This window comes from Anabrus simplex, chromosome 1 (genome assembly GCF_040414725.1).
Source record: "Anabrus simplex isolate iqAnaSimp1 chromosome 1, ASM4041472v1, whole genome shotgun sequence".
NCBI classification, from domain to species: Eukaryota; Metazoa; Arthropoda; class Insecta; order Orthoptera; family Tettigoniidae; genus Anabrus; species Anabrus simplex.
The window spans coordinates 1,368,813,789-1,368,825,817 of record NC_090265.1 but is presented as its reverse complement, the minus strand read 5'-3'; the positions used below and the strand labels follow the sequence as shown (position 1 = coordinate 1,368,825,817).

Below are 12,029 nucleotides of genomic sequence, written 5' to 3'. Positions count from 1 at the left end.
GTCGCGTTATAGTTACCTCTTCTAGGTTTTCATCTTGAAACTGTAGACTCTTGTATCTCAGGGGTGTTAATGGCTCTTCGTCACTTGTTGACACGACTAACAGGTATCAATTAAAAACTGCCTACTTGAAATTAAAGGCTGATAAAATCTAACTATGTTCATTCATTCAAATAAGTAAATGTAATATGAAGGCGGGTGTACATTACAAGTGTGCCCTTGAATAAATGGTAACTGAGATTGATGGCCTTAACACAACATTGAGGCTAGACGATTTCAGGATGAGATTTATATTTATTACTAGAAAATGCCTGAAGGCCTAATTAAAAGTAAACCACCTTGATGATTTCACAAGAACAATAACAACAACAACAACAACAGCAACATCAACAAGAACTCTGGAAGTACATTTATTCGGTTCCATCAAGAACTGTGAGTTAAGCTTCCGATTTCTGGAACGTTTAAATATCAGGATCTGATCTCCAGACCTTCTCTTTAATTAAGGCTTTCCGCTAACTGACAATCAGCGTAGGATAAGTTACTTGGACCCTTAACTGAATCTGAGTAATCTGAAATTCACATTATGGACCGATCCTATCATTTACTGATCTTTAAGTAAACGTGGCTGATGACCAACATTCTCTTTCACTTATGTTAAAATTAAGATTAGCAAGAGTACGATAATGTAAGCTTACTGAATTTATACGCACCTCCATTGCCAGTCAATCAATAGTATAACATCAAACTCAACACTGCATTTACAAACACTAAATGTTCAAAAGTAAAATAGTGTTATTTAAATGAAGTGAACGGAGTTAATTCATAAACCAAAAAACAACAACTACAACTTCCAGGTTAGCTTCAAGTTTAATACTTGTCTTTAATTGAACACATGCACATCGATTCTAATTTAATTAATAAATGCTGAAAAATATTCACACTATCACTTGATGGGTAAAGAAGCACTACCCCTGATAAAATAAGTGGTTTTCAGAATACTGGTTAACTCCCTTCTTGAACGTAATGTTATTCTGTCGTACATTTTGTTTGTTCGGAATCAGTTACTGGAATAAATCCATGAAGACATATGAAAAGAAATCCTATGCGCTACAACAATTTTGACCACACTATCATTCTGTTATACTGTTAACCCTTTTTATTCGCTGTTTGAGAAATTTTATTTTCAGCCCACTCGCGTTCAATTGTGTAAAAAATATGACAAACTTATTTATTGCTTATGAACACACAAAATAGTATAAGTAATTTATTAATACACTTATGCTTAAGTCTTACTGAGTTTTATAGCTTTTCAGTGAGTGGAACCTTTTGAAAGAAACACCAGGGTGGAAAGCCTGATTATTTGAATACGTTTCACACAAGTATGTAGTTTCACGGCGCATTTCTTTCATTTTCCTGTTGCTACAAACAGCACAGTCCTTTTGCTTGTTCTTAGCCCACTAGGCAAGGAAGTGTTGTCTTCCATCCAGTCTTTCTACCTCTTCCTTGTCTGTGGCAAATGCTGACGAGTAGGCCATTTCTTCGGAGCACTATGATCACCAATCAGCTGTTCTATCAGCTGCCTCCGGATTCTGACATGGTCCATGGGCTTAGCTCCGAACTTCTTTATGTTCTGGCAGTAAATTATGTATGCATTTACAACGGCTATTTCTAAACCCTAGAGACACATTTTCGTCCACCATTTTAGAGTTTTTCGTATGAATAAGTAAGTAACAGGAAAATGATTGGACCGGTTGACCCCGCCCATTTGGTCTGTGTAATTGCACACAACAATTGGCTTCGGTGTGTCCTTTTATTGGCCTCCTTTTCCATACGAGCTCACAATTTGTGTTGCCATGTTATGAAAAGTAGACAGCATCAACACGAAACACTTGTCCTCCCACCCTAACACCATAACATCTCTTACACAATAAGCCTTTATCTCACCCACTTTCAGTTTCAGGCTCTTTCTTATATCTGGTGGATTTCCTGTCCTGCCAGGAGTAAGTGTACCAATAAGATGACATTTCCGTTTCAGAAGTTCCTCAACCAAGCTGACACTAGTGTAATATCTGTCTGTGAAAGACCTTGTAACCTTCCACTGATCCGCCTACTGCAACAGCCACCTTATCTATCAAATTGCGGACAATCATTGTAGTGAACGGTATATCAGCATAATCTAGGTTATTTACAACTGCAGTAACTTTTCCATAATAAGGAATCAAAGAATGGATGTACCCAGTAGCACTATCAGCCAGAACTAAGATTCTTATTCTCCACTTGTTCGGTTTCTTGGGGTTGTATGTCTTGAAACTTATTTTCCCTTTGAAACCAATAGTAGACTCATCTACTGATATATTTTTGCCCGGTACGAAAAAAATTGTGGAACCGCGATAGTGGGTATTTCAGAAGGTATCTGATTGTCTGTGTCCTAGTAACTTTCAATATCTCCTGGATTAGGACCCACAGGCAATAACCAAAAAATCTTCAGAAATCTATTTCTCGTATAAACATCACGAAAAAAATGGCACATGCGTTACCCATTGCTGGGAGAAGTAGTCTTGTGAGTAAGGTAAACTGACAGGTCTCATGTTGAGAATAACACAAATAAACACTAAAATTTCAGTAAATGTCACCTTTGTCCATTTCTTCCATGTAGACCGAGTCTTCCTTGTACGCGTCAGTTTACGAATTTTCTCCTCAGCATATTTGTTCGTTTTACTGGTATACCCTCAATAACATTTTTGTTAAGAAACAAGCTGAAGTATTCCAGTGGTCTTGCATCAACTGGCAGATTGAGGTCCCGTAACCCTGTTTGTTTGGAGAAAGGATATACAATTGGCCCGCCATCGTCATTGGAAATATTCTGCCATAACATAGCACTAGCATCATCGTTTGTATCCGTATCACTATCATCATCTGAGGATTGTTCAACGCTTGATTCACCAGCACTAAACTCAGAAATGTCTGATAAATCAATGTCACTATTTAGTACTGTATCCTCAATATTACTGTCGGAAATACGCGTACTTTTATCCTTCCGCAACTGAAACGATCTACTTGTTGACGCCATGACAACTGGACTGGCGCGCAGCAAGAGTTGGGCTACATACACTCCATGGAATACCCAGCTGTACTGGGAGAATGATTACTCGTAGATGTTCCGAAGTTTGTCGAGAGAGTTCAGGAAACATGCAGCTACTTTTCTACATAAACATTTGTCGAAATGGCTCGACATTCGAGTTTTCAAGTGGTCAGATATCCCGTGTCGAGGTCTGCTCGACATCCGATTTTTGAAATAGAGAGCGATTGTCGAACAGACCTCGATATTCGAGTGGAAATCGCAGGGTTTCAAAAATTCGTAGACCAAACACAACATTTCTACTACCCATAAAATACAACATCGGACGGTTAAAATTTATCTACACAAAAGAATCCTTCACTTGGGAATGTAATACTCCAGACACTTATGACACACGCTTCGACGTTGACCTCAGACCTCACAGATTGAACTCGGATACTATCACTTCCTGACAAAATTGTCACAGAATGACTTTCCACAAACCAAAATTTTACCACACAGTTATTAACAATTACACGTTTAATTACTTATTATAATTGATATGTACAAACAACGGGGTTGACCAAAACCCAAAATTCGCGTACAAAACTGGATCTACGACTGACCGGCTTGAGAGCGCCAATGAAATAAATGAACTCCTCCAGGGGTGGGACTTGAACAAGGACCTACCTGCTGATGGGCTCGGCCCATAGTAAGCATTCTACTGTGGCACGGGCTGAAACCCACGGTGTGTTAGTGTTTGACGCTCATTTCTCGGCATGACTCTCAAGCACGACCAAACCATGTGCAGATTTACCAACACTGCCTCGTAAAGCCAATTTCAATTCGCCCGCGAAGCGATCTGATTGTCTAAATTCAGCAGCTGGTAAAATTACAACGGCGCGAGGTATCGACGTAATTTTGTGCAAATAACCTATGACCAACACTCTAACGCTTATATACTCCGTTCACGTGTTTCCGACCACCCTGTAGTGTAGACTAACGCCTTCATATCAATAAACATAAACAACTGTTACGTTCACGTAACCGTAGTACGTGTACCTTTTCTAAAACCAATCTATAACCCTTTGTTTGATCTGTGGAAGAGGGAAATATTAAGATTATTGTTGATTTAATAAAAACTACTGAACCGATTTTCATGCAATTTAAGTGGAACAAATCGAGAGCATCTCCTTTCGATGAAAGGAAAAGAACAACGTAAATCGACCGCGGAATCTCAGAGTAATCGGTATGTTTGCATTAAAATATACGTACGACCTGAATATTCCTCTAGCTGGGGGAGGGGGTGGGGGAGGCTGTGTGTTTGTGCAGATTTCAACATTAGATTTCATCTCATTCTACGTGGCTGGCAGGTTCGCATGCTGGCCTTTGGTCCACGGGGTACCACGTTCGCTTACCGGTCGGATCGGGAAATTTAATCTTCATTATTTATTTCCTCTGGTTCCCAGGCTGTGTGTGTTGGCCTTCAACAACATTAAGAATTATGCTAGATAGGGCCCCATACGTACCTATCCGGGGGTCGCGCATGAAATATAAGAAAAAGACCTGCATCAGGCTTCTCTAGAAGCCATTATTATTATTATTATTATTATTATTATTATTATTATTATTATTATTATTATTATTATTATTATTATTTTACTAGCAAATGTCCCGTGCTTCGCCATGGTATTCTATATTGTATACTGATATCGAAGTAAATTACTCTACATGCAGTGAATAAGATTTTCTCAAATTGCATGTCTCTCAGCGTTATCCAAGAAACAGCATGGGCAAGTCCCCATACGTTGTACCATTTGCTTTTTATACGGACGACGCAATGGGGTTATATATTCCTATTTTCCACAATTTATTCACCGACCACGGCCTGTGAGTCTGAGAGGCAAAAACTAGATCGCCAGTCACTACGCGGTCAATGTACACCGTAAGTAGATTAAAATAAATATTCGGTGCACTTACCTATAGGTCGCTTTCGCAGAGGACAGCAAACACCTAGTTCTGAGCCTTGCAAGCTGCATGTCTGGCGACGTAGCTCAGGAACTTCCGCGTAAAATGTGATGCACTTGATCAGTGGTCGACATCTTCCCGCCTCACCACTTGTTGTGGCGCAGGGTGGGGCAACTTCAGTTATTTGTTCACTCTGGGGTGGTAGGAATGGTATTGAGGGTTGTGGCTGTATTACAGGGCGAGGAGGTGGACTTTGAGGACGAGGACGTGGTGGAGGTGGTGGAGGAGGAGGAAGACGTTCAGGAGCAGGCTCCCGGCGTGGAGGGGGTTGTCGGGCAGGTTCTGGCGCAGGACGAATTTGTACCGGAGGGACGAAGCCTCCTGATAACTGAGCCTGGAATAAAAGAACATTATCATTAGAGTTTAATATAGATGATGGCAATAATTACTATATGAGCAAAAATGTTTATCTTTATCAAAGAGTACCTGATATGTCAAATGGTTGAATACACCGTCCGGCAAACTATCAAGAGTTTTGTAATGGCGCAGTATTCGTTCATTATACGCACGTGTCTCTCAACGATCATTTGAGTTCCATAAAGGAAAGGTTATTCTGCCTGCCGCAGAGGAAACAACTCCTTCCTCTTAAAGAACACCTTTTCTGAAACAGGTCCATTAGCCGACTGACGACATTACTGCGGCACACGGAATCGTCCGGGGCTTCTAGACATTATAGCTCCAACGGTCACCAATCGTATTACATTCAACAGTCTAAGTCCTATAGACCGATATTAGATTCGGAGGGATCAGAAGACTGTTGGGAGAAAGTACATGCTAACAAATACTTCGCCATCACAAGTGTTAACAAAACTCTGCAGGATCGTTAGAATTCCAACTGTACCTTCAGAGTCCTGAGTCGTAATTAATGCAGATACTATTACCGACGCATCTATCCTTGCCGACCGCATCCGGTCACGCTTTGCTGTTGTCTCCTTCTCTTTCAAGTACGTCCGCACTTTCCTAAATACAAAATGGGAGCGAGAGGACCACCATTAATCCTTTGCTTGTAGGGTTTCACATTCCACTTGAACTGTGCAGAGACACGTCTCTTGCTCAGAGTGTGGTTTTCATTCTCATCGGCCTACCAATGACCATTTTGTCAGACTCGAGAGCGTCATTCAGGAGGGAACACCTAACTACCTTGTTTAACGACCTCTAAAAGGCTTACGACACTACCTAGTGGAATTCAGTCATCTCCACCATTCACCAACAGGATATAGGGAAATTAGCTACCGCCTCACTCGGACTATTTGGGGTCCGAACAGTGAAGGCATCAGTAGTATTTTTAATAAAATGAAGCATCTCAGAACTAATCATTGAGAGTAATACATCCATCATATGTGCTTCTCTCTCCCATGGGCACATCTCTTCCTCAAACCTATATCCAATTAAACAACCTAGATAGATCTGTTGTATACAAATACAAATCGACACAAAATTGAATTATTTTATTTCACGAATTTTTATTCCACCCACAACATTTAACATGACAGTGAGTTTATCTGTAATCTATATCCTTTAACCACTAGCATTATCCAAAAAAGTCTCACTCCTAGTAACTTTTAGTAGGCTCTACCTCCATCATATCTAACAACTGACTCTCCTTTTATTATGTTCGTTACAAGCATCTAAATCATCAAAGTCTGTAAACGTTTGGAACGTATCGGCCTAAATGTTGATGAAACCAGTTCTTTATTTAATTTGTATTGTTTGTCAATGATTTGTAGACGAAATGACCGAACGTGTAAAGAATCCTAGTAAGAATATGATGGTGATTAATATCAAATATCTGTTATATAGATTATAAATGTCTGTTAGAGATGAAAATGTAACAGTGACAAAACAACTCGTCTTTTCCATTACTAAGAGTTTAAACAATTTTAAGGCAGCAAAATTATATCAAGAACGAAATAATATTATCAGTGCTGCAACTGGGTAAATCTTCTACGAACTGTATAGGATCTCAAAACTGACCTGTTGCCTGCTACGTGTATAAGAACATTATTTATTAATGAGGAAATAGAAGATTTCTCTCTCTGATGTGTCTCAATGAACAGATGATGGCTCCATCAAGCTCTAACGACGCAAACAAGACGTAAAACCACACACTACTCCACCACTTATAACACCTGTCGTGTTCGACGAAGAAATGTATTAATACTAATGACGTTTTATTGCCTCATTTTCAGGTATTCTAACTGCGCAATCCTGTGAGATAACATTCGTCCCTTCATAATTTGCAGGAACTAACAGTTGTTACCACTATGGCGCTGATACGGCTTAGTCAGTTTTGCCCCATACAAAGAACAGTATGTTTAGGATGAGTACAGTGCGATTATTACGAACAGATTTTGGATGAATTGCGGAATGATGCTTGGGACTGTACTCCAAAATGTTATGAGAAATAATCTCATTGTACTCCCTGTCTCGAATTGAAAAAAATGGAATCACAAACTCATGTTAATATCTCTATGCGAGAATATCTCTAGCCTCGTGGCCTGCGAGTAGCGAGCCTGTCTCTTACCAGGAAGCTCCGAATTCGATTCTCAGCCAGGTCAGGGATTTTACCTGGATCTGAGCGATGGTACGAGGTCCGCTCAATATACAGTACGTGAGAACTGCTGAGGAGCTAATGACTTCAGTGGTCAAGGGAGCCAAACGCCAAGAGGATTTTTCGTTCTGCTCATGCGCTATCTCGTAGTCTGCACGTTTTAGGGCTGAGCAGCAGTCAATTGGTAGCCCTTCAGGCCTGTAGCATCTGTTTTGTTTTGTTTTGTTTTGTGTATGCGATAAAATCACAAAACACTCACTTCTGATCTTCAACTCATGAGAGAGAAAACCACTAATAGGCCTATCATTGTGTAATTCCTTCATGAAATTTTATAAGGCCCATAACTTCTCTTATCCCATAATGTAGCCTATGATTCAGAACAATAATTTTGAACATGATCATTCTTATCTACTGAAAATAAGTTATTATTTCATTAGTAGATATAATGTATCTGTTAGTAACCATTTCTATGAAAAAAATGAAATGGCGTATGGCTTTTAGTGCCGCGAGTGTCCGAGGACATGTTTGGCTCGCCAGGTGCAGGTCTTTTGATGTGACTACCGTAGGCGACTTGCGCGTCGTGATGAGGATGAAATGATGATGAAGACGACACATACACCCAGCCCCTCTGCCAGCGAAAGTAACCAATTATGGTTAAAATTCCCGACCCTGCGGGGATTCGAACCCGGGATCCCTGTGACCAAAGGCCAGCACGCTAACCATTTAGCCATGGAGCCGGACACCATTTCTATCAAAGTAACAAATGGGAAACGAGGTTCCAGATTTGTGCAGTAACAACTCAACAAAGCGATCTTGCCATGTGATATAGCATCAGTAGCTTACTTGTACTAAATATCTTCTACTGAGCAAGTGGCTGCATGGTTTGAGTCACGTAGCTCTCAGACTGCATTCGGGGTATAGTGGCTTCGAACCCCACTGTCGGCAGCGTTAAAAATAGTTTTCCGTGGTTTCCCATCTTCACACGATGCAAATGCTAGGGCTGTACTTTAATTAAGGCAACGGTCTCCTCCTTCTCACTCCTAGATCTTTCCTATCCCATCGTCGTCGTAACACTTATTTGTATCGATGCGAGGTAAAGCAAATTGTAGTAAATCTCTTATAGCCTGTTATACTGAAACATTTGTTTAAGTCTCGTTACACAGTTTCACATAAATTTCGGTTGTATGTGTGGCTTTTATCTCTGAATACTTGACTGATGCAAAGGTCAGGTCTCAATGGACATAATTCCTTTGCTAGCACACGTCTACCAAATTTCAGTGTTTTTGAAGTACAATATCTTGTTTATTTCCACAAATGTAGGCCACTTAAATTATCCATGCAAACGAAATAATTACGATACTGACAGAGCACACTTCGCTCTATAAATGCAGGTATTTAACTTATGGGAGGCACGAAATCAAAACTGATCAGTAATGTTCAGGTCCTGCTGCGAAAATGTCCTCTTTCCATTAACGACATGTGCCTTTAAATTAATAAGAACACTACATGAAAGTATACAATTTATTTCGTAAATTTAATATTTTTGTCCGCCTCTGTGGTGTAGTGGTAAGGTGTGATTAGCTGCCACGCCCGGATGCCCGGGTTCGATTTCGGCTCTGCCACGAAATTTGAAAAGTAGTACGAGGGCTGGAAAGGGGTCCACTCAGCCTCGAGTAGAATTGGGTTCGATTCCCACCTCAGCCATCCTGGAAGTGGTTTTCTGTGGTTTCGCACTTCTCCTCCAGGCAAATGCCGATATGGTACCTAACTTAGGGCCACGGCCGCTTCCTTCCTTCCTCCTTGTTTATCCCTTCCAATATTCCCATCTCCCCGAAAGGCCCCTGTTCAGCATAGCAGGTGAGGCCGCCTGGGCGAGGTACTGGTCATCCTCCCCAGTTGTATCCCCGACCCAGAGTCTGAAGTTCCAGGACACTGCCTTTGAGGCGGTAGAGGTGGTAGAGGGATCCCTCGCTGAGTCCGAGGGAAAAACCGTCCCTGGAGGGTAAACAAATAAAGAAGAGGTAGAAATTTAATATTTGCTTCCTTTTTAGAACTATATATCAAACTAGGCGAGATATTTGAAAGAAAGATAGAAAGAATAGATAAATAAAAATTACCATGTTTTGACTTTAGAGATATGTGAATAGACAACGATTCATTGAGAAAACTAATCAACATCTAGTGACTGTAGAAGTAACTATAAATACATTATAAGGTATGTCATTGCTATAGTGTGAAGCCACAGAAATGTTGTGCCCAGGACAAATGAATTTTATCCTAGCCCTCGCTTCCCTCAGCTCAAGGCAGAGGATTATATTAAAAGAATGTGTCACGAAGTCCGTATAGCTGTGTCCGCGTTGCTATGCTGGTAAGTTTGCGAAGACGTAAAAATCACGAAATCAAATGAAAACAAGTACAAATTTAAAAACAAGGATATAAAATAAGTGAAAAGACGCACTTTTCCACAGCACTAACGACCTTCGCTCGACAGTCTCGTGACCATGTGCCCTTAAGTTAGAATAATTCTTGCATGCTACTCATACGTATAGCAGAACAAAACTTACATTGAGGGTAGGGTATTTATTTCACGCTTTTACGGTAGTAATAATCGTTAAACTGCTAAGAGTACGGAAACAACACTGATACTCTGCACAGGTTATCGATGAAGAAGAATTGAGATTGATAAACCAAACTTATTAAGTTCCGAAAATAATGAAGTATAGAGAACAAAACATAACTTCATCATCAAAAATAATAAACAAACAAATTACTAAATAGAGTTTCCCTTAAAAAGTTAGCGCACTCAACATAGATACTTAGAGTGCGTATACTTTCAAATAAAAAGCATAGTGTTCTAATTACTCCGGCCAGATATTTGGAAGTTTAATTTGATTATGTAAATTAATCAACCATGCAGTGAAAAATGCCTTCTAGAACAGTTTAATAATAATAATGTTATTTGCTTACGTCACACTGATTCATATTACGGCTTTCAGAGACTCCGAGGTGACGGAGTTTTGTCACGCGCGGTTCCTTTTATGCATCGGAAAATCCACCCGACACAAGAATGACGCATCTGGACTCCTTCAAATATCCCGGAGTGAGATGAGATGAAATCCGCGAACTTCAGCTCAGAAGCCCGGCGCTCTACCATGTGAGCTACTAAGGCTAAAATCAAACTATTAGTTTAATATTTACTGGGCGAGATGGCCGTGCGGTTAGAGGCGCGCGGCTGCGAGCTTGCATCCGGGAGATACTGGGTTAGAATCCCACTGTCGGCAGTCCTTAGGATGGTTCTCCGTGATTTCCCATTTTCACACCAGGCAAATCCTGGGGCTTAATTAAGGCCACGGCCGCTTCCTTCCAACACCTAGGCCTTTCCTATCCCATCGTCGCCATAAGACCTATCTGTGTCGGTGCGACGTAAAACCACTAGCAAAAAAAGTTTAATATTCACATGGAACTATGCAACTAATTATAAACCTTAATGAAAAGGCTCTAACGGAGTCTCGTGAGGAATTCAACAGATCATTTATTCACGATTAATAAATTAATAAACAATATTCATTATGAAGAGTATAACAACTACAGTATGATGAGAGAATCGCTGTTCAAATTGAGAAAAAAAAATTGGAAAATTGAGAAAAATCATACAGAGTATCGATAATTTTACAAACAATAATATATTGTGGTGTCAGGTGTCTAAATGCAAGTCTTCTGATTTGATACCACTTGCGGGTCGAACAGTAGCGTAGCCGGGATCGATCAATGGTGGGGATGGGTGTTATAGTTACAAAATGATGTTAGAATATAATGAAGGTGCTTGTGCGTGTGTGATCAGCATAGCAGGTGAGGACGCCTGGGTGAGGTACTGGTCATCCTCACCAGTTGTATCCTCCGACCCAGAGTCTGAAGCTCCAGGACACTGCCTTTGAGGCGTAGAGGTGGTAAAGGGATCCCTCGCTGAGTCCGAGGGAAAAACCGACCCTGGAGGGTAAGCAGATAAAGAAGAAGAAGTAGAAATTTAATATTTGCTTCCTTTATAGAACCATAGTGTCATAAGGACACTGATACAAGTAAGTTACGTTATGTTCACAATTCAGTACAGACACAATACACAATCTTACATTACAAAAGGACAATATGATCAAACTAGGCGAATGGTATGCTCAGATTGCAATCGAAATTCCAACTTTCGAAACTTCTTAGGAATTAGATTTAAGAGATCTGTAGGTTTTATAATTTGGTCTCTGTGAATATTCAAAGAACCAACCCTCTGAATCGACTTTCACTTGTTTATCACTTTCTGTTTATTTTCTTTTGAAAAAGTTCCATGGAGTAGGGGAGGGTCTAACCTCCAGTAACCCCACCGCCTCCTTACACCCCTGGTGTCGA

General features: G+C 40.4%; 1 protein-coding gene across 1 annotated transcript in view; it reads right to left on the bottom strand.

Annotated features, from left to right (window-relative positions):
* Nucleotides 1-12,029, bottom strand: part of LOC136859161 (peroxidase) — a 266,353-nt gene that overhangs the window by 211,180 nt on the left and 43,144 nt on the right. Inside the window, exon 2 of the mRNA XM_067138679.2 lies at nt 5,036-5,417. Coding sequence (XP_066994780.2) covers nt 5,036-5,417 — 382 coding nt within the window. The remainder of the gene's footprint in view (nt 1-5,035; nt 5,418-12,029) is intronic.